Genomic DNA, 24,162 nt, shown 5'->3' with positions numbered 1-24,162 from the left:
AGTACTATGAGCAGTATAATGCTGTGAACATGCTATGAGCGCGTGGCCACAACTGCACGAAACAGCATGTCACTATGTGTGAGAACCATACGAAACCTGCGTGTATGAATGCGGTGAACATGTGAACAACAAAACCATGACCGTGTAACCAATATAACTGCCATGAGTGTATGAACCCTGCATGTATGAATGCGGTGAACGTGTGAACAACAAAACAATGACCGTGTAACCAATATAACTGCCATGAGCGTATGAATGCGATGAACGTGTGAACAACAAAACAATGACCGTGTAACCAATATAACTGCCATGAGCGTATGAACCCTGCATGTATGAATGCGATGAACGTGTGAACAACAAAACCATAACCGTGTGACCAATGTAACTGCCATGAGCGTATAAAACCTGCGTGTATGAATGCGGTGAACGCGTGAACAACAAAACCATGACCGTGCAACCAATACAACCGCCATGAGTGTATGAACCGTATGAACCCTGCGGTGAACATGTGAACAACTTAAGAACCGTGAGAGTGTGACCACTATAACTGCCATGAGTGTATGAACCGTATAATTGCTATAGGCAGTATACTGCCGTAACCAGTATGAAATACCATTAACATATGAACTGAATGATACTTTGAGCGTATGAACCACTGATAATTACGAGGTGTTTGATTGCCATGAACTTAACATGGTAGAAAGAACGTAAGACCGTGAACATGCCAAGAATATGTGAACAGCATAAATGCCAAGTTTGTGGACCGTGTAAAACACCAGTGAGTGAGAGAATAACCATGAGATGAACAGCATAAACGAGTTTGCCCAGTATAAATGCTGTGAATGTATCGTCAGTGAGTATATGTACCGTATATAATGATATTAGCACATGAAACTGTATACATACTATGCGCGTACGAGCAGTGTGCCATAAGCGTATGAATTAACCTTGAGAGTACGGACAATAAGAAACTCATGGAGTTATCAAACCGTGAAGATGCTCTACTCGTGTGCACCTTGTAACAGTAATGCGTGTATGCCCATAATAAACCAAGCGTATGAACCGTATGGATACCATGATCGTGCAAATAACACTGTGTATACTATGATTTATTTGGATGTAGCCTATGTTATATCTCTACAGAGCATTGCACCCTACTATATACTATATTGAAACAAGACAGTCTACAGAGCACTGCATCACCACACACAGCATATGCTACCCTGCAACGTGATCCTCTGCAGAGTATTGCACCACACCAAACAGTAAATGCCACCCTCTGTTGCAACGAGACCCTTCGCAGAGCACTGCACCACACTGGACATGCTAACTGTAACGACCCTCTGCAGAGCATTGCACTATGCCCTATATAATATGTTGTATTGAAACCATCCCATCTGCAGAGCATTGCACTAACTGTATAAAGTTTGTTTATAATGAGGAGACCATCTGCAGAGTATAGCACTATACTGTATATAGTATATATTATATTGTAACAAGACCATCTGCAGAGCATAGCACCATAGCTGTATATCATGTATACTATATTGTAATGAGACCATCTGCAGAGCATTGCACCTTAACTATATAGCATGTATACTATATTGTAACAAGACCATCTGCAGATTATTGCACCATAACTGTATATCATGTATACTATATTGTAACGAGGCCATCTGCAGATTATTGCACCATAACTGTATATCATGTATACTATATTGTAACGAGACCATCTGCAGAGCACTGCACTATACCGTTATACAGTACATGTTATATTGTAACGAGACCCTTTGCAGAGCATTACACTGTACCGTATACTGCAAGGGCACCATATACCCCGCAGAGCACCGCACCACACAGCAAAAGTTATATTGAAACGACTCTTTGCAGAGCATTGCACCACACTGTATACAGCAAACTTTATATTGAAACAACCCTCCGCAGAGCATTACACTATACTTTAGATTAACGATAGCAGACAAGCTGACAGGACCGCCTAACGAGGACTGGGCAGCTGCCGCAACCTGTCCCAAGGGCATAGACAATTGTAGCTGTGCGGGTGGCGGGCGGTCCACATGTCGCCATGAGGCAGCTAGCGGGCTGCGCAAAATGCTGAGGCCGCACCACCCCCAGCACCGATTTAACTCACCTGCTTGCCGCTCCTGGCCCCCACTACCGCTGCAGGCCGAGCCAGCCAGAACCATACCTGCCCAATATTACCTTATAATCAGAGTGAGACACAGCATCCCCAGATAAGACAGCCAGCGGAGCTGCCAGGAATGCCGCGCCTGCACCCCCCCAGACTCATGATCAGCGAGGCCTCCGCACCGTGAGCAGCAGCTCTGAAGATTTTTGTGGGAGATTCATAACACCAGCCTGCCACAGGAAGCAGAGATTCCACAAATGACACGTGCTCCGCCCCTGTAGGAGAGGGGGAAGTTATATACCCACGCCCCCACCTGTTCCCAATGAGCCCCACCTGGAAGTGCAGGGAGCGATAATTACTTCCGCCCCTCGCACAAATACAGCCCATCAGGCTTTATACATATATAAATCAACCTTTCTAAAACTCTTCTAATTAGTACATGCATCCTTTTTCCAGAGTCTATATGTGATACACACGTTTTATTCTATATGCCTCAGCGTTTCATATATAGTATGGGACCTCCGAGTCCATATGCTGTGTGTATATATATATATATATATATACCGTATATATATATGATATCTATCACCCACCGGCTGATTTAAAAACTTGTCCTAGTACCGTGATAAAAAATTATAGCAGTTTACATCAGGCATATAATAGCCCGGACCGCTTGCTGAAATAATTGACAGTGTCGGGATATCTAGCCACGCCCCATTACTGACATCAAACGGGGGCACGGCACTCCTGACACTGACAAGCGGCGACCGGATATAACGTCAGATGCCACAAGCACAGAGCATGCAGAAGCTGACTGTCACGGCTCCTTGCCACTGCAGGTATGCGCTCAGTCTGAGCTATTTGCCGAACGCCGGGAACGTGTGTAACAAACCATCAGCTTAGTTCCTTCTTTCTTTGCAAGACAAATAAGTGATTTGGGCATTGTTTGTATAATTTTTCTAGGTGCCTGAATACACCACTGTACATATGAGTAAGGACAACTACTGGATGAGATACAGGTTTCTTTGCAGGAACCAATGCTGATGGCCATGTGTCTTTTCTTTGTCCTTGTTTTTCAGGTACCTGGAGTTTCACGGCAACTTACCTTTTCTGGGAGCAGTATCTTTAGCTCCTTATTCTTTAAGGATTGCAGTATATGAGCTCCTCCTTTAGAGGATAGCATGACATTACTCAGTGTTTACAATACTCTCTGTATTAACCTTTTTTATGCCACAAATACTATGATAGATCAATAATATCTATATGTGGTGGCATTGACACCCTAGGTTATCCCCTGAGGATGGCGTGTTATTGTGCCAGAAATGTGTTGGGAACCTTGCATTCTGATAAATCTAGATTTTGATAAAATTGTAACACTATATCTGTATGTCAGTCACTTTAGGTCGGAATAACTGGTAACAGTGATCTGAGCCATTAGCTATGTGATTCACTGGCCTGAGTGTCTATACCATTATTAGTGCAAAATACTGATACGACTATGCTGCAACTACTATGCTTAAAACACTGACACTGGGTGTTTTTTGAGTCAACATTTTAATAGCTACATTAAAAGTAAAATGTTATGGTCCTCCCCGCTTTTCTCACAATATGGTGATTAGGCTTACTTGTTAAATTTTGACACTTGGGAGTATTATTATGATTTAGGTCTTTCTGCTGGACCCATATAATATAAGCAGATCCTCTTTGCTCCTCAAAAATGAAAGAAGCAATCTGATTGGTTGCTATAGGCAACTGTACCATTCTTCCTCCTTCTGTGAAATCTGCAACACACACATATATATATATATATATATATATATATTACATGTTAAAATAACTGCATTTAAACTAAAAGTTAGGGAATAGTTTTAACATAAAGAACAGATAATTTCTCACAATAGTTTTATACAGTACAGCCAAATATATGCTATACTCATGATAATTTGTACATACCAAATGAGAATGCATGGGTAACAGGCAACTGTGTGGTTGTAAGCTCATCATTCAAAAATTCACACTCCACTGAAAACTAAGGAGACAAAATAAATATTTTTAGGCCATCAAAAAATGTACATACAGTACCTACACTCATTACTGTGCCAATGCCAACATTAGGTATAAAATACAAATACAGCAGTTTGATGGATTTTATGACGCTGTGTGGATCTTTTAACTGAATGAAACAAAAACATGCAAAGTGTCAAAGTTTTGTGAAACCATAAAAGTGTGGGTCATGGTGACAAACCACTTTTACTGATAAACACAGCAGCTCCCAAATTTTCCGAGATCTACTTAAATGCAAGTACTGCAAAGCATAGCCCTTCCAATTATTGCTCGGTGAAAAGGATTCAGAAAAAGCTTTTTTTAACAGTTGACTGCTAGGATTGTGCTGTCCATTCTGCTGCACCAGAATTTGAGCAAAAAATTCCACTTAGAAATACTGTAGCGTAACCCCCCCCCCCCCAATAGACCTAATAGATGTAATAGAAGTACACCCTGAACCCTTTGCAGACGCCTATACCCTTATGCTTTGCAAGGTTAGCTTGTACAACCTTACGCTCTTTTGGTGGTAGCTTATCTCCCAGAAAACAAATGTACTGGGCATTTGAAATCCAACATATCTAAACCTTCTCTTAACCACCTTACATGGGAGAGTTCGGGGTCTGACATCCACATTTGATGATTGTCCAGTACACCAAAATCAGGAGATTTCCATTTTTAATGAGTATAATAATTCCCCCCAAGCTTGTGTGACAAGAATGATACCTTAAAATATTAATGGATCAGTACCCCAATACGATGTTGGGCGGCCAATCCATTTATATTTTGTGGTAGCACTTGTGTCACACAGGATTGGTGGAATTATCATATAAATATAAGCTGAAAGAATGACGATGGCACTCACCGGAGATCAAGGAACGTTGAACCTTTAATTGTGACAAGCGGCAGACTACAGCATAGGGATGAGGGACGCCGTGAGCGTGATAGCTATTTCGTGTGCTGGGTGCACTTTTCAGACCATGATGCCAAGTTATAATACTGTGTTTGTCCGCTTTGTCCCGTTTTTATGAACAGGACCCAGACCCAGAAGTGGGTCTACTGTTGACCTTTCCCAGCATACAACGAAGCCAGATGACATATGTTACAAACATTACTTCGTAAACTCCCACTCACATAGCATTCCACAAGATAGCAATCCACCCACTTAATGATGTTCCTGGATACCATGTGACTTATGTCTCTGGCTGCATGGAATGCTGGGAAAGGCCAAACACAACAGTAAAATAAAGACTTGCACTACAGCACTAAAACAAGACAAAGTGGCACACAAAGGTAATATAAGCATATTACACAGTTATTTTAACTTGGCATCTTGGGGTAAAAGGCTAAAGAAAAAGAAACCTAGAATACCCTTTTAACATTATATTTGGACATTTCCACAGGCTGCAATACCGAATATGTATATTTTTGTTTACAATAATTTTATGATTTAAGCTTTGATTAGGGTAGGGCAGTTATTCCCAACTGTGGTGCCCCGTGCACACAGCCTCCCCAATCCCCCCTGCAGCCCCATGAGCGAGTAACCGATGTGGAGGCCAGGAAGGAGATGCTGCTCTATTCCCCTTGTATCCTTCTCTGGCCTCCGGATTCTTCCCATCCTCTGCAGCCAAGCATTGAGCTGGAACCACAGCTCAGCTTTAGTTACGGCACCCTCTCCCCTCTGTCACCCCTCTGCACCCTGCTGTCACCCATGGTGACTCCTGTTCTCCCCCCTTGTCACCTATGTACACTCATCTACACCCCTCTGTCACCCATGTATACTCCTGTACACCCCCTGTCACCCAAGTACACCCCTTTATATCCCTCTGTCACCCATGTGCAGCCCTCTACACCCTGGTCACCCCTCTACATCTGTTACCAATGTACACTTCTCTACACTCCTCTGTCACCCATGTACACCTACAGGCACTTTGGTGAGGCTGGAGGCATTGTGTGTGGGTAAGGCTAGAGGTATTGTGTGATGGTAAGGCTGAAGGAATTGTGAGTGGGTGAGGCTAAAGGCATTTGGGTGTGTGTGTTTGGGTTGGAAACATTGTGTGTGGGAGAGTCTGGGGGCATTTGTGGGGAAAGGGGGGCTGATGCTGAAAAAGTATGGAGCCTAAAATGTTTGTTTTGCAGGTCCTGCGGTGAAGAGTTGTGGCTGGAATAAATTGTCATGATGACCCAGGCCAGATGGAGAAGAAAAGTGATCGACTCTGACCAGAGAATACGTTATCTGTGAATTGCTGCATGTAGCAGCACTGTAATAAACATAGCCAACAGATATATAGGTATTGTGCATTTTTTCTTTAAAAATTTTTTTTGTCATGTGTTGAAAATTATTCAGTACGGGTGCCCTGCAAAAATAATTTTTTTCAAGGGGTGGCCGAACTGAAAAGGGTTGGCAAACACTGGGGTAGGGGCTTATTGACATTTATTAACACTTTTTGCCTTTACACTTTATTCACTATTTTTAGTCCTCATACTAAACACTGCAAACACTGAACATTGATATGCAATGTCAGTCTTATCGGCACTCAATTACACAGGATACTGGTTTTGAAACCCACAATTGACTTTTATTATAGGATCTAAAGGGTTAATGCCATGCTGCTTATAGCAGCCATTTCTCACTGGCTTTGAAGAGAGCTCAGCTCTTAAAGGAAATCTGTCAGCAGTATCACCCGCACTAAACCTGTCACACCAGCTTGTAGTGCGGGTGATGCTGAGCAAAACAATACACACAGTGTCCAGATTCGCCCAGCCGTTCTGCCACAATGCGTCTTTTTCTTTTTATGATAATGAGGGCCTTAGGACATGGGCAGAGCTCCAAATTGAACCCTGCTCTTGTGCCCCGTGTTAGTGTATGGCGCATGTGCCGCTTAACCTCCCTGCTCTTGCGCCCTGTGTTAGTGTACGGCGCATGCGCCACCTCCGGGAGTACCCAGGAAGCGGCGCATGCACCGTACACTAAAACGGGGTGCAAGAGCAGGGAGGCGGGTTATGAATATTGATGAGCCAGGCAGAGAGCCTGCCCAGCGATGATATTGTCAGCGTGCCTCTAGCTCGGTTAGGAGCTCCGCCCATGCCCAGGGCCCTCATTTGCATTAAAAGAAAAAGGCGAATTGCGGCGGAACGCCTGAGCGAATCTGGACGCCGTATTGTTTTGATAAGCATCACCCGCACTACAAGCCTGTCTGACAGGTTTAGTGCAGGTGATACTGCTGACAGATTTCCTTTAACCCCTTAAGGACACATGACGTTCTCATACGTCTCCATTTCAGAGTCCTTAAGGACACATGACGTATGAGAACGTCATGTGTTTTACCGGCCCCCCGCAGCCATCTGGAGCGGAGTCGGTGCCCGATGCCTGCTGAAATCGTTCAGCAGGCATCGGGGCATATCGCCCAGGGGGGTCATGATGACCCCCATGTCGGCGATGGCCGCAGATCGCTGGACAATTCAGTCCAGCGATCTGCGGCGGATTCCGGGTCAATCGGGTCTCCAGTGACCAGGTGACCCAGAATTACTGGCTGATCGGGGCTGTCAGAGACGGCCCCGAACAGCTGTAGCCAGCAGGGGTGAGGTGGCACTGGTGCCACCTCACGATCGCCCTGATTCGCCGGCGTCCCTGTTGGGATCTGGGCCCCAGGAGCGACGGCGGCGGCGAGGGACTGACCTGCGCAGCGTGGAGCAGCAGCAGCAGTAGGAGGTGAGTGACAGCCTCCTGCTGTTGCTTAGCAACAACTCCCAGCATGCAAAAAGGGCATGCTGAGAGCTGTTATGCAACAGCAGGAGGCAGACCACCACAACTCCCAGCATTCCCTTATGGGCATGCTGGGACTTATGGTTTTGCAACAGCTGGAGGCACATTTTTCTATGGAAAAGTGTACCTTCAGCTGTTGTATAACTATAACTCCCAGCTTGCACAATCAGCTAAAGTGCATGCTGGGAGTTGTAGTGGTGCATCTGCTGGTTGCATAACTACAACTCCCAGCATGCCCGTTGGCTGTCGGTGACTGCTGAGAGTTGTAGTTTTGATACAGCTGAAGGCACACTGAGTTAAGTAGCAAACCAGTGTGTATCCAGCTGTTGCATAACTACAATCCCCAGCATCCCCAGCCAAAGTAGTATGCCTCCAGCTGTTGCATAACTATAAGACCCAGCATGCCCTTCCGCTGTCCGTACATGCTGGGGGTTGTAGATTTTGCAACAGCTGAAGGCACACTGGTTGCAAAACACTGAGTTTGTTACCAAACTCGGTGTTTCACAACCAGTGTGCCTCCAGCTGTTGCAAAACTACAACTCCCAGCATGCACTGATAGACCGTACATGCTGGGAGTTGTAGTTTTGCAACAGCTGGTTGTTCCCCCCCCTCCCCCCAATGTGAATGTACAGGGTATTTTCAGGTAATTTTCTGCCGCAGCTCAAACTGCCAGCGAGAAACTACTGTGAACCCCCACCCGTGTGACTGTACCCTAAAAACACTACACTACACTAACACAAAATAAAATAAAAAGTAAAAAACACTACATATACACATACCCCTACACAGCCCCCCTCCCCTCCCCAATAAAAATGAAAAACGTCTGGTACGCCACTGTTTCCAAAACGGAGCCTCCAGCTGTTGCAAAACAACTACTCCCAGTATTGCCAGATAGCCACTGACTGTCTAGGCATGCTGGGAGTTTTACAACAGCTGGAGGCACCCTGTTTGGGAATCACTGGCGTAGAATACCCCTATGTCCACCCCTATGCAAGTCCCTAATTTAGGCCTCAAATGTGCATGGCGCTCTCACTTTGGAGCCCTGTCGTATTTCAAGGCAACAGTTTAGGGTCACATATGGGGTATTGCCGTACTCGGGAGAAATTGTGTTACAAATTTTGGGGGGTATTTTCTGCTATTACCCTTTTTAAAAATGTAAAATTTTTGGGAAAACAAGCATTTTAGGTAAAAAAAAATATTTTTTTTTTTACATATACAAAAGTCGTGAAACACCTGTAGGGTATTAAGGTTCACATTACCCCTTGTTACGTTCCCAGAGGTGTCTAGTTTCCAAAATGGTATGCCATGTGTTTTTTTTTTTCTGTTCTGGCACCATAGGGGCTTCCTAAATGTGGCATGCCCCCAGAGCAAAATTTGCTTTCAAAAAGCCAAATGTGACTCCTTCTCTTCTGAGACCTGTAGTGCACCAGCAGAGCACTGTTTTCTGAATTGAGAGAAATTGGGCTTCAAATTTTGGGGGGTATGTTCTGCTATTACCCTTTTAAAAAATGTAAAAATTTTGGGAAACCAAGCATTTTAGGTAAAAAAAAATTTTTTTTTTTACATATGCAAAAGTCGTGAATCACCTGTCGGGTATTAAGGTTCACTTTACCCCTTGTTACGTTCCCCGAGGGGTCTAGTTTCCAAAATGGCATGCCATGTGTTTTTTTTATTGTTGTCCTGGCACCATAGGGGCTTCCTAAAGGTGACATGCCCCCCAAAAAACATTTGTCACTCCTTCCCTTCTGAGCCCTCTACTGCGCCCGCTGAACAATTAACATAGACATATGAGGTATGTGCTTATATGAGGTATGTGCGAGAGAAATTGGGTTTCAAATACAAGTAAAAATTTTCTCCTTTTTACCCCTTGCAAAAATTCTACAAGAACATGCGAGTGTAAAAAAATGAAGATTTTGAATTTTCTCCTTCACTTTGAAGCTATTCCTGTGAAACACCTAAAGGGTTAATACACTTACTGAATGTCATTTTGAATACTTTGGAGGGTGTAGTTTTTATAATGGGGTCTTTTATGGGGTATTTTTAATATGAAGACCTTTCAAATCCACTTCAAAACTGAACTGGTCCCTGAAAAATAGTGAGTTTGCAAATTTTGTGAAAAATTTCAAAATTGCTGCTGAACTTTGAAGCCCTCTGGTGTCTTCCAAAAGTAAAAACTCATAAATTTTATGATGCAAACATAAAGTAGACATATTGAATATGTGAACCCAAAAAATATATATTTTGAATATCCATTTTCCTTACAAGCAGAGAGCTTCAAAGTTAGAAAAATGCTAAATTTTCATTTTTTTCATCAAATTTGGGGATTTTTCACCAAGAAAGGATGCAAGTTACCATAAAATTTTACCACTAAGTTAAAGAAGAATATGTCACGAAAAAACAATCTCGGAATCAGAATGATAACTAAAAGCATTCCAGAGTTATTAATGTTTAAAGTGACAGTGGTCAGATTTGCTAAATTTGCAGATTTCAAGGACAGTGTGATCCTAGATAAGCAAATACAATAATACAGTAAAAAAAAAAAAAAAACTATAAGCACATTTTTTTTCACATTTATTAGCTTTTAGCATCCAAAGGATTATTTTTCGTTGTGTTCTCAACATGAACATTTAACTGCTTGAGCCAGTGATTGGCTGAGTGGGCACTTTCTCCAAGTTTTGTTGAAGTGAATGCAAGCAAATTGTAATACTCTACCGCACACAACTGGAAAACAGGAGTGACAATATTAGAAAACTGTACATTATAACACAGATAAAGATTTCCGGTTGACTAGACGTGGCTAACTTGGCTGCCGCGTCCTCTGGCCTGGACCTGCTCCTATTCACAGGCTAGTAATGGCGGTGGTGCCGGGCGCAAAAGTGCATAAGGAGGCACAGAAGAAAGACACACATAACCCGGCTCCTGTCCCGGCATCAGTGGCAGCAGTATCAGGAGTGGAACGGGTTTCACTCACCTCCTCTTGCCCACATCCCGAGATGGCGCTTCCTGACTCCTCTGTCATCCCCAGCTCTCACGGCCTCACTGCCAACATGAGGGAGCCGGTGGGAGGTGCTCCCCTACTCTCTCCTCTGGGTCTGCCTGACAATGGGGCTTCTACCTCCACAGACTCACACTGCACTTTCAGACAGGTCACTGAGGGGAATCCCCTGTCCTCCCTTCTGTCTCAGCCCCCTCTGGACTTTAAAAGCCTGGCTGCTGAAGTTAAAGCCTGTATTATGCCCAGCATACAGTAATCCTTGGAGGCATCCATGTAAGCCTCCTTTACCGAGCTGAGGTCGGAATTGACACAAACAGATTTGGTGTTGGAGTCCATCCGAAATGATGTTAGCTCCTTGGATCAAGGCTACTCTGACCATTCCGCTTCAATTGCTGACCTACAACAAGAAAACGCAAATCGGTGGGCCAAGCTAGATGAACTGGAAAATCAGTCTAGGCACAATTCCCTGTGCCTTGTGGGGGTTTCTGAACAAGTAAAGGCGCTGGATTTGCAACGTGTTTGTGAAATGGAGCTATCTGAGACACTGGGACTTGACCACTATTGCAGGGTAGAACGGGTCCACCGCCTGGGGCATGACAGGGGCGCCCTTGACCCAAACGTACCTTCCTCTCAATCATCTCAGTGCAACAGACCTTGCCAAGTTATTTTCAAGCTACTGGACTATAACGACCGCCAGGCCTTGCTAATGGCGTTCCGCAGATGTTCCTCTCCCCTTGTGCTTAGGGGCTGCCAGATCCTGCTTTTCGAAGACTTCCCAGCCCTGGCGGCGAGACGACATAGAGCTTTCAGCGCAATCTGCAAAGAACTGTTCCAGCGCAAGCTGAAATTTCAGCTTCAATACCCGGCTCTGCTGCAAATATACCATGATGACGGCTCCTCATCTGTGTTCCATAGTCCCGCTGCTGTGGAGGTGGCGCTTCGGAGCCTGACCAGGATCAGACCGTCGCCGAGTGAGCCCTGAACACCATCCAGATGAGTCTCCTGCCCATTCTCCTGGACGTCAAGGGTCTCCAGGGGACCGTGCTGTTCTCTGGTGGCTGTGACCTTGAAGCTCTGCCACCTCTGGGATTGTCCTTTGAGACCCAGGTGCTGGTGAGGGGTATCCTTTAACCTCCAGCCTCCTCCTCACGCCCTTGTGTGAGCGACAGTGACCCCCCCCATAGTCTTCTGAATTGAAATCGTAGTACCTATGGGGGATCCCTGACTGTAGACCGGATGCTCTCTTTGATGTGTCACTGGAACATTTCTTAAAAGACTCTCCAGGGGGGGAAGGGAGCGGGACTCTTTGAAAGGATTGTTCTGTGCCTAGTTTCTGTTGTCTCCTTTGTGTTTAGGGATAACTGGTATATTCTCTTATGTTCCAAGTGGGGTTCTGTGATCCGGGGTTCAGTGGGGTATTGTTCTTGCATCCTGTTGTGGCGTCGGGGGGGGGGGGATTTCACAATGTTTGCAATGCCAGACTCTTTTGGGATTTAGAATTATCCCCTTTCTCCTCCTTGTAGTGAGGGATTGAGTTTTCCTGCTTTTCTTTGCTGTTTTTTTTGGGGTGGGTTTTGCTTGACACTCATTATGGTGTCTCGTGTGTGTCATCATGGGTCCACTCCACCAATTCTTAGTGCCCTCTAGTCATTGTTTCCTGCTTCTGTCCAGACGGTATTATTCTGTGCCTTACATTTTTGATCCAGCCAGTTGCGTTGTTGGTTTTTAGTGTTTTTCTCTCTCTTTTCCATCTTCTCATTGTAGGTCCACTAGTCTCCTTTGCTTCATGTGATCATGCAGTTGGTCTTCTGGAATGTTAAGTGCCTGACGTCGCCCAATAAGAGAACACAGATCCAACGCCACTTGAAATGTTTAAATCCTGACATCGCATTGCTCCAGGAAACTTACATTGCCGTTGCTGATACAGTTCGTGTGTCCCGCTTTTGTGTGGAAGAGGTGATTAGAGCGGGTAGGGCAGGCACCCTGATCCTTATTAAATAGGAACTTTGGGGGTGTGGTGGTGAACAAAGAGGTAGATGGAGAGGATTGCTGGGTTTTGGTCCATATCAGATATGAAGGTCATGATTATAGAGTGTACAGCTGTTATGTCCCCAACGGAGATAACAAGCAATTTTTTCAAGCTCCAGAGGCCAGGCTTCTGTGCGATCCCATCTCCAACAAAATTATAGGTGGGGATATAAATACTGTGGTGGTATCCTTGGAGGATAGGATGGGTGGAGTAGCAGACCGTTCTATTACCAGACGTAGTGACCAAATTTACTCTTGCTTTATCGAGGTCTCAGGCCTCCGGGATCCCTGGCGGTTGATGCACCCAGACAGTAGAGATTTCACCCACTGTTCCCATAGTCATTCCTCTTGGTCCCGTACTGATTATTTTCTGACTTCCCCAGATTTGATGGCTCACGTAACGAGCTCTGAGATTCATTATATGGTTATCTCGGACCATTCTCCAATTTCCCTAACTCTGATGCTTTCCCGAAGGGAGAGGACTTTCAGTGGCGCTTCCCTGCTTATATGATAAAAGACAAAAGTTTTATTGAGTCTCTGCGAGGCTGGTGGACGGAGTTCTCATGGCACAACAGGGAGCATGTTACTGACTGCAGGGTCACCTGATAGCATTTTGTGTCAACTGTTAAAAAGAAGTCTCTCCACCACTTTTCACTGCAGCTGGCCTATACTCAATATGTTTCCCGACCCACTACCTCCACTTTACAGGCTTGGAAGGAGGCTAAAGCCACCTTTGACCTTTGGTCAGAACGCAAAAGCATGGCGTCCTTCTCCCAATTCAAAGCTGAGTTGTTACGCTTCGGAAACAAGTCTGGCCGCCTCCTTGCACGCCTGGCAAAGGGTCGTAGACCCCCTCAACACTTTCCTGCCCTTTGGGATGAGACGGGTGCTCTTCATTCGGACCACAAAATCATTAACTCACTATTTGGCGATTTTTACACATCCTTGTACTCCTCTTCCCCGGCGAATATGACATTGAGTAGGACGTTCTTGTAGTCGGTCCGGTTACCCACTCTGTCTGTGGACCAATGTGCCACTCTAAATGCTGACTTCTTGGTAGATGAGGTCACTCAGGTCATAAAACAGCTCCACAATGCCAAATCTCTCTCGGGGGAATTTTTTTAAGTATTGGTTGATCAGCTAGCCCCTCCACTAAAGTCCTACTTCAACCATCTCCTCCACATGGGCTCCCTGCAACTACACTAACACTGCTACTATCGAACGCCTTTTAAAGCCTAATAAAGACCCTCTACTCCCTCAATCCTATCGCCCTATCTCGCTCATCAATCAAGATTTTAAATTAGCGTCCAAAATCCTTGCTGACCATCTGAGCACATTCCTTCCCTCCCTCATAGGCCCTTCCCAAGTAGTCTTTGTGCGTAACCGCTCTGCATTGATTAATATACGAAAGGTGTTGACTGTTCTTGATAGAGTACAACACCATCCCCAGCCTGGGGAATCACTCATGTCGTTAGTGCTTGACGCCGAGAAGGAATTTGATAATGTCCGATGGGACTGGCTTGGAATGGTGCTGGACAAAGCTGGGATAGTGGGACACTTTCGTACCTTTCTGGATGGTCTTTACCCACCCCCCACCCCGGGCACGGTACATACTTCAGCTATGCTTTCTCCACCTTTCTCTCTTTTTAATGGGACACATCAGGGGTGCCCATTATCTCCTCTTCTTTTTAATTTAACCCTGGAACTGTTGGCCCAGTTTCTGGAGGACTTTTTCAGGGTATCACCATCCAACACACTATGGTTAAGCTGGCCCTTTTCGTGGACAATGTCTTAACTTTTTTGGCAGACCCAAAAGCTCAACATGCTCCGCTGATGTCCACACTGTCCCATTTTTGTCTGTTTTCCGGATATAAGATTAACCCGCTTAAAAGTGAGGCACTCCCCTTAGGGGTGGCTAGGCCACTGTCTCACTGGAGTTCGATGGGTATTCCCACAACGATCATCAAGAAACACATTACTTACCTAGGCATTAAAATAGGAAAGGTACCCTCTTCCCTATACACCCTAAACTACTCACCTCTCTTTAAATTGATTTCAGAGGAAATACAGCATTGGTTTCCCTTCCCCCTCTCTTTTCTGGGGAAATGCCATCTGATAAAGATGATCAGTTTTCCGAGACTTCTCTATCACTTGCAGACATTGCACCTTCTACTCAAACATAAAGACGTGATGGCGCTTAACTCTGCATTCACACGTTTTATATGGGCTGGGAGACGCCCTAGGATTGTGTTACAGAAATTGATGCTCAGTAGAGGGGATGGTGGGGTGGTTATAACCTTGCATTTTTTGACATGTAATGGACTGGCTCCATGAGTCCAGCTTTCACTCTATGTCCTGGAAGATGACCTGGTCTTCCCCTGGAAGCTCTCGGCCTGCCTACACGCTCGCATTCAGTGTCTCCCGCCCCATGTTAAACGATCCCTGGTAATACGTGATACCATCCTGACCTGGAAGGCTGTTCGTAAGGCTTTCGGTCTCCCACATCTGCTGTCTGGGCGCCTTGACCTCTGGGGTCATCCTGAATTCCTTCAGGGCCGGGAAAATTGCTTGTTCGCAACCTGGTACACGAAGGGGACTCTGCTGTCAAAGCAGTCGATGCATGTAGAGGAGAAATGCTGGCTAGATCCACAGGAATTGTTGTCTAAATTTTCTTTCCCACCAACACACTTCCTCCAGGCATCAGAATTACTATCTTTCTGCATGGCGCGTCTCAGAGAGCCCTACTCTGTGGTGTCCCCTCTCCTTTGGAGGACATTTTGGGCCCCCAACCTAGGAACAGGGCTGTGGAGTCGGTAGATAAATGTTCCGACTCAGACTCCGCAGTTTTTTGTACTTCTGACTCCTCTGTAATAATATGCAAATGTATTTTTAAACACATACAGCTGAATTCAAGAAGCTGTTCCAAGTTCTTCTAAGCTCTTCTAGCAGAGAGAGGTAGTTGGGCAGAAGCTACTGCCTTCTCCTTTTTGTATGCTGATCTGCTGCTGAAGATAGGGCAGTGGGAGGATCCAAGAATGGGCATTTATTATAAAACATGATTTCCCTAGTAGAATTCCATAGTCATGTTTAAAGTTTAAGCTAACAATCAGAGTTTATAAGTTTTTATAGCCTTAGCTAAATGCCAAAAATTTTTCCAATGGTTTACAGCTTCAGTCTTGAACTAGTGACCCTTCATTCCCTTCACTTATACAAGTGTCTCTAGTCCTGCAAAAAACATATTAACTTAATCCCTTCTCAGTGAGAGGCTAGGTTACCCATGGGTTCCCTGTAACAGCAGAACACAACACTATGGAAAGTATAAGTATTGCCGCTCCTAATTGTGCGTTGCGTGCCATATAGTGAAGGACATGAAAAGCATGCTTCTTCACGGTCACTTAACGTGTTCGTTTTGCGTTTACGTGAGGCACTGCATGCACTGGTCTTTATTCTTACAGTAGAGAAGTCATTAATTATAACTTTTTGTGAATTGGGACATGTAAACTGAGTCAGTGCATTGTTTGCCGACTCCAGGTACCCAAAATTTCGTCCGACTCCACAGCACTGCCTAGGAAGGCGACTTTGTCGAACCTTTACATATGCTTTAGTGACCGTTTACTCCAAGAGGGAGGTGTTTACTAAATGGGAGTTAACCCTACAAGATCCTGAGGTGAGGGACAAGATTCTGGAGGGCTGAGCCAAGGTTAGGGCTAATGTTATCAGTGTTATCAGATTAATGCATTTTGGTTATTTAGGCTTTAATCTCCCGGCCTCCCCAGATTTTCCGGATAGGCTTACATCCTGCCCGAAGTGTAACAGCCCCAATACCGACTTTTACCATGGCATTTGGGAGTGTCCTAGATCCCAGGTGTTTTGGGGAGCAGTAGTGGCTTACATTGCTAGACACTGGATGGTGAGGGTGCCAGTAACTCCTCAGACCCTTCTGGAGAACTTTCATGGTAGCTCATTATACTAAAGTTCAGGTGGAGGCATATGTGCTGCCGTTTCGGAATACGGAATGGTACGGTTTAGCAGCACTTAGCAACACCTTAAGCCCCATGCACCTCCTAGACGTTGTGAGGTGATGTGGTTGCCTATGACGTGAAATACTGTGTGGAGTATGCCGGACACTAGCTTCTTCTCTTTCTTTTATTCTTTTATCTCCCCATCTTCTCCTCTCTTCCCCCCCCCCCCCTTCTGCCCCAAACCCTCCCCCCCTTTTTTTTGTTTTGTTTGTTGTGTCAGTGTTTTATGTTGGTGTGTGTGTGTGTGTGTGTGTGTGTGTGTGTGTGAAGGATGTTCGCATAGTAGTGTTGGTACTGTGACCCTTTGCTTTACAAGTATTGCTATTTTCTAACTACTTGTGGCAACTGAGTTACCCACATAAGCCCTTTTTGTTCATATCGATTTGCTTTGCTTTCTGATAAAATTTGTGAAAATTCAATAAACTAAGTAAAAAAATAAAATTAAAAAAAAAGACAGATAAAGTACATTTTTAGCATGAATTACCTTGCTGTTATTTGTTGCTGGCAGATAAAGCAAAAAATGTGATGTATTAGAGTAATCTTCAAGCTTTAAGGTTACAGCCTATATAAAAAAAAATATGAAACCAGTTTGTCAATAATGTAACAGTATCTGAGGTTATGCTGAATGCTGAAACCACAGGCAAACATCAAATATACATGCTGCTCTTATTAAGAATATTGACTATAGTAGACCGCAAAAGGAGCTACCTAACATTAAAGGCCTTTGTAATGCACCACATTCTATAGTTACATAGTTAAGAAGGTTGAAAAAAAGTCAAGCATCTATCACATTTAACCTATGACCCTGATGTGTTGATCCAGGGGTAGGCAAAAACCTTTTATGAGGCAGATGCCAATGTCTCATACTAAAGAAAAAAAATCCTTTTAAAGGTGTACTGCAGCCTTGGGACAACTTATCCCCTATCCGCATGATAGGGGATAAGTGTCCGATTGCGGGGGTCCAAACGCTGGAACCCCACACAATCTCCTGTGCAGGGCCAGGCTCTGCCGTAGTTCTCCCCATGCAGGAGGTGTGTAGACTGCCCCCTCCATGTATCTCTATGGGAGAGACGGAGATGCAGTGAGGTCAACAACACAAGCACTAGCCGTGCAGAGCCACGGCAGTTCCAGGTCCCCTTACGGGCGATCGCGGGGGGTCCCGCTGCAGTACTCCTTTAACTTTAAATATAGAAAACATGATCAGCCACGACACAGTCACAAAGTAGCAGACCAAATAAAGTTATACAGCAAGGTGGCCATGTGTGAAGGCACATATTTCACTTTCTGAATATTTGGTATATATATTTGAGATAAATTGCAATGTAAAGACAAAATATTATTCTTTACCCCAGCAAACAAAATTGCTACATCAGCTTGGAACATTGATACACAGAAACCTTGCCTTAAAGGGGTAATAAGAGCTGTGGAGTCGGTAGATAAATGTTCCGACTCAGACTCCGGAGTTTTCTGTACTTCCAACTCCGACTCCCCGACTCCTCTGTATTAATATGCTAATTTATTTTATACATTCCTTGAAGGAAAGAAAGGCAACATACCTGTCATTACCATAGGACTACTGGCTGGGAAGCCAACAGTCTACTGTATTGAACAGTTTGTGTGCTCATCTGCTGCTGAAGATAGGCCAGTGGGAGGATCAAGGAAGGGGCATTTATTATAAAACATGATTTCCCTAGTAGAATCCCATAGTCATGTTTAAAGTTTAAAGGGGTACTCCGCACCTAGACATCTTATCCCCTATCCACTGCTGGGGACCCCCGGGATCGCAGCTGGGGCAGCGTACTTTCATTACTACACAGAGCGAGTTCGGGGGACGGATACAGAGCGATACAGGGGACAGAGAAGCGTAACGTCATAGCTGCGCCCCTCATGACATCACGGCCCCCCGCCTTAATGCAAGTCTATGGCAGGGGGCATGACGACCGCCACGCCCCCTCCCATAGACTTGTATTGAGGGGGCTGGCCGTGACATCACGAGTGGCAGAACCATGACGTAACGATGCTCCAGCCCCTGTATCGCCCGTCATTACGCACAGAGCGAACTCGCTCTGTGCAGTAATGATAGCGCGGTGCCACAGCGGCAATCCCAGGGGTCCCCAGCAGTGGGACCCCGGCGATCTGACATCTTATCCCCTATCCTTTGGATAGGGGATAAGATGTCTAGGTGCGGAGTACCCCTTTAACCCCTTAAGGACGCAGGACGTAAATGTACGTCCTGGTGAGGTGGTACTTAACGCACCAGGACGTACATTTACGTCCTAAGCATAACCGCGGGCATCGGAGCGATGCCCGTGTCATGCGCGGCTGATCCCGGCTGCTGATCGCAGCCAGGGACCCGCCGGCAATGGCCGACGCCCGCGATCTCGCGGGCGTCCGCCATTAACCCCTCAGGTGCCGGGATCAATACAGATCCCGGCATCTGCGGTGGTTCGCGATTTAAATGAACGATCGGATCGCCCGCAGCGCTGCTGCGGGGATCCGATCATTCATAACGCCGCACGGAGGTCCCCTCTCCTTCCTCCGTGCGGCTCCCGGCGTCTCCTGCTCTGGTCTGTGATCGAGCAGACCAGAGCAGGAGATGACCGATAATACTGATCTGTTCTATGTCCTATACATAGAACAGATCAGTATTAGCAATCATGGTATTGCTATGAATAGTCCCCTATGGGGACTATTCAAGTGTAAAAAAAAATGTAAAAAAATGTAAAAGTAAAAGTAAAAAAAAAGTGAAAAATCCCCTCCCCCAATAAAAAGTAAAACGTCCGTTTTTTCCTATTTTACCCCCAAAAAGCGTAAAAAACATTTTTTATAGACATATTTGGTATCGCCGCGTGCGTAAATGTCCGAACTATTAAAATAAAATGTTAATGATCCCGTACGGTGAACGGCGTGAACGAAAAAAAATTAAAAAAGTCCAAAATTCCTACTTTTTTAATACATTTTATTAAAAAAAAAAATTATAAAAAATGTATTAAAAGTTTTTTATATGCAAATGTGGTATCAAAAAAAAGTACAGATCATGGCGCAAAAAATGAGCCCTCATACCGCTGCTTATACGGAAAAATAAAAAAGTTAGAGGTCATCAAAATAAAGGGATTATAAACGTACTAATTTGGTTAAAAAGTTTGTGATTTTTTTTAAGCGCAACAATAATATAAAAGTATATAATAATGGGTATCATTTTAATCGTATTGACCCTCAGAATAAAGAACACACGTCATTTTTACCATAAATTGTACGGCGTGAAAACAAAACCTTCCAAAATTAGCAAAATTGCGTTTTTCGTTTTAATTTCCCCACAAAAATAGTGTTTTTTGGTTGCGCCATACATTTTATGATATAATGAGAGATGTCATTACAAAGGACAACTGGTCGCGCAAAAAACAAGCCCTCATACTAGTCTGTGGATGAAAATATAAAAGAGTTATGATTTTTAGAAGGCGAGGAGGAAAAAATGAAAACGTAAAAATTAAATTGTCTGAGTCCTTAAGGCCAAAATGGGCTGAGTCCTTAAGGGGTTAAGCTAACAATCGAGTTTACAAGTTTTTATAGCCTTAGCTGAATGGCAGCAGTTTTTCCAATGGTTTACAGCTTCAGTCTTGAACTATTGACCCTCCATTCCCTTCACTTATACAAGTGTCTCTAGTCCTGCAAAAAACATATTTACTTAATCCTTTATCAGTGAGAAGCTAGGTTACCCATGGGTTCCCTGTAACAGCAGAACACAACACTACGGAAAGTATAAGTATTGCCGCTCCTAATTGTGCATTGCGTGCCATATAGTGAAGCACATGAAAAGCATGCTTCTTCACGGTCACTTAACGTGTTCGTTTTCCGGTTACGTGAGGCCCTGCATGCATTGGTCTTTATTTTTACAGTAGAGAAGTCATTAATTATAACTTTTTGTGAATTAGGACATTTAAACTTGCTTTTTTTTTTATTCCAATCTAAATTTAGTAGGAGTCGGAGCTCCGACTCCAGGTACCCAAAATTTTGTCCGACTCCTCGACTCAGACTCCACAGCCCTATGGGTAATCCAGGAATTTTTTTTTATTTGACTATGCTACAGGGGCTGTAAAGTTAGTGTAGTTCATAATATAGTGTCTGTACCTGTATGTGACGGTTTTCTCACAATTCTTCTGTGATTTTCACCCCACTATTTATTTTTAACAGCATACAAAATGACTGTTGTCTCAGATTTTTCCCAGCTTGCAATGCGGCCGAGACCTGACTCACTAGTCAGATGATGACAGGGAGCCTGTCTGCTTCAATGGGTGGAGGGATCGCTTGGTGGGAGAGAGATCGGGTGTGGTGGCTGATGTGTGAGAGGGAGGAAAATGGCATTGTGGGATTTGTAGTAAAAAAAACATAAGTCAAACAGGAAATACAAGTTCACAAAAAGCTAACCACAGTGTTAGGGCTAAATGGCTATGTCATGAGAATACCATAAGACAAGCGCAGATCCTTCCTAAGCATGTCCATTACTGTCTGCCAGGTATGTACTAAAATCACCTTATGGTGGAGAACCCCTTTAATTTTCCTGACCACTATTTCGATAGTAAAGGCCCAGAACAATTAATTAGTTTACCTCCCACCCAAGATAAAAAAAAAAATTTAAGCTTTTGCCCAGCCTCACGGAATACTCTGTATCCTCTGCCAGTGATGTAGCTATAGAGGTTGCATTGGCAGGGGGCTGACTGCTGCCAGCACACTTTTTGCCGGTGCAGCTTTAAAAAATAAATCAGTGCAGAGCAGGGCTGATGAGGCCAAGGGCTGCTGGGGCACACATGTCTGCTCGAAGCCCCTGCTGACGTGCCCCGACTCCCTGCTTCTGACCTGGCTACATCCCAGGACCCCAGAAGTGCACAGAAGCAGAGCAGCCTCTGCGAGCTCACAGCAATCCAATCTCTGAGGCAATGATCTCTTGGAGGTGGGAGGAGAGGAGACCGGGGAGGAGTGTGTGTGTGCGTGGGGGGGGGGGGGGGTGGCAGGGGTATGATATATGTGTGTTATATATGTGTATATAATGTGTGTATGTATGATAGATGTGTGTATATATTGTGTGTATGATAGATATGTGAGTGTATGTATTATGTATGTGTATATGTATGACGTGTGATTGTATCATAGATGTGTGTATGAATGATGTATGTATGATAGATGTGCATGTGTATGATAAATGTATGATAGATGTGTGAGCATAATAATTTTCTGTCCATGATACTACTTCTTTAAATCCAGGGCCAGTATTATATTCAGTGTACAGTCTGTTTTAGTATTATATTCAGGGGGTTTAGTGTGTTTTAGTATTATATTCAGAGGGTACAGTGTGTGGCAATATTACAGTCAGGAGACAGTGGGTGACAGGGTTATAGTAAAAGGGTACAGTGTGTGGCAGTATTATATCCAGGGGCAGTATTATATTCAGAGGGCACAGTGTGAGGCAGTATTATATTATATTCAGAGAGCAGTGTGTGGCAATATTATATTCAGAGAGAACAGTATGTGGCAGATTTATATTCAGAGGGCACAGTGTGTGGCAGTGTTATATTCAGGAGACAGTGTGTGGCAGAATTATATTTAGGAGACAGTATGTGGCAATATTATATTCAGATGGTACAGTGTGTAGCAGTATTATATCCAGAGGGCACAGTGTGTGGTAGGGTTTTTTCAGTGACACTGTGTGTGTGCGGGTTACATTCAGGGGTATAATGTCTGACAGGGTTATAATAATTATTGTACCCTCTGAATAGGTATCTACTGACAAAGTAAGGAGCCAATGATGACCGGGCGTCCAACATATTGTAGCTGGAAGAAGACACTGCATCTGGACCAGATGAAGAATGACAATAGAAAATACATCACTCAGGTCATTGCTGTATTTGTGTATTCTGCCTGTGTACTATCCCATCACTGATGTTGTCACTTGTAAGTTCTGGAGTGATTATGAGTGACACAGCACCACAGTATGTGGCTCTTTAGCTGTTACAAAACTACAACTTCTATAATGCCTGAGACAATCCAGACATGATGGGAGTTGTACCTTTGCAACAACTGGACTTGTAATGAAATGATCGGTGGGGGTCCCAGAAGTGGGTCCCCCACCAAAAAAAAAAAAAAAAAATGGGCTGCTGATTCTAAAATACCCAGGCCATTTTTTTGCTCCCAGTCTGGCTCCAGGGCAATATTTTGCACCATGGCACTGTGGTTTTCAGAAACGCCCCTGTCCTCTGCCCAGCTTCCCGCCAGGCCAGTTGTCCATTCTGTTGCAAGCAGGGGAGGGCTGCATGGTCATCTGGCATCAGGATGGCCATGGAGTGATTGAGCCCTGGCCCAGCCTGGCCATGTCACTTCTGCGCTCCATTCCTGTGAAGAGGGCTGGAAATCCTGTGCTTAGCCATGCGGGGGCCTGCAAGAAGCAGTGCAGAGGAAGCTGGAAACACAGGGATGTCTTATGATAGCTTAACTCCTCTAAAAGAAAGGAGGGTCATTAATATTAATTAACAGTTAATGAAAGGGAGCATTATTTATATGAGCACTTTGAAGTGCATTATTTTACCATATGGTTTATATTTGGTAAGCATTATTCTATATAGGTTACTTTGGGGGCACATCGTTTTATATGGGGCACTTGGGAAAAGAACTAAATATGCTGCATAATTTTATATACAGGATATGGAACTTTTTTTTGGGGGGTGATTCTAAGCGTACTATCTATATAGAGTTATTAATCTTCTCAATCACACCCCTAATGTTGCTACCAGAGTTGAACAGCCTGGAGAGAAGAGAGCATCGCTACAACTCTGATAGGGTTTCTGTACAGTATAAGTAAAGTAATTTTTTTTCAATTTTTTTTTTATAAACAAAAACCCATATGTGAAAATTCTGTCCATTTTTAATGGGAGGTGTCTTAGGTGGGGACTTAAGGATGCAAATGCGCATGTGGAAAGAAAAACTGCATATGGTTTTGCCGTATGGAACCGTATACATGTGCGTTTCCCATTAACCCCTTGGGGACGGAGCCCATTATGACCCTAAGGACGGAAGCATGTTTTGCAAATCTGACCACTGTCACTTTAAGCATTAATAACTCTGGAATGCTTTTACTTATAAATTTGATTCAGAGATTGTTTTTCGTGACATATTC

At 44.3% G+C, this 24,162-nt stretch overlaps 1 protein-coding gene across 5 annotated transcripts in view; it reads right to left on the bottom strand.

Moving 5' to 3' along the window:
- Positions 1-24,162, bottom strand: part of PGAP1 (post-GPI attachment to proteins inositol deacylase 1) — a 1,221,194-nt gene that overhangs the window by 537,300 nt on the left and 659,732 nt on the right. For 3 of the 5 annotated variants that reach the window (XM_056536018.1, XM_056536017.1, XM_056536019.1), the window contains 2 exons: positions 17,482-17,559; positions 4,100-4,175 (listed from right to left, as the gene is read on the bottom strand). In XM_056536018.1, coding sequence (XP_056391993.1) covers positions 4,100-4,175; positions 17,482-17,559 — 154 coding nt within the window. The remainder of the gene's footprint in view (positions 1-4,099; positions 4,176-17,481; positions 17,560-24,162) is intronic. The other 2 variants (XM_056536020.1, XM_056536021.1) reach the window with 1 other exon arrangement.

Source organism: Hyla sarda, chromosome 8 (assembly GCF_029499605.1).
Source record: "Hyla sarda isolate aHylSar1 chromosome 8, aHylSar1.hap1, whole genome shotgun sequence".
NCBI classification, from domain to species: domain Eukaryota; kingdom Metazoa; phylum Chordata; class Amphibia; order Anura; family Hylidae; genus Hyla; species Hyla sarda.
The sequence above is the reverse complement of the archived record's forward strand: the minus strand, read 5'-3'. Positions and strand labels throughout refer to the sequence as shown.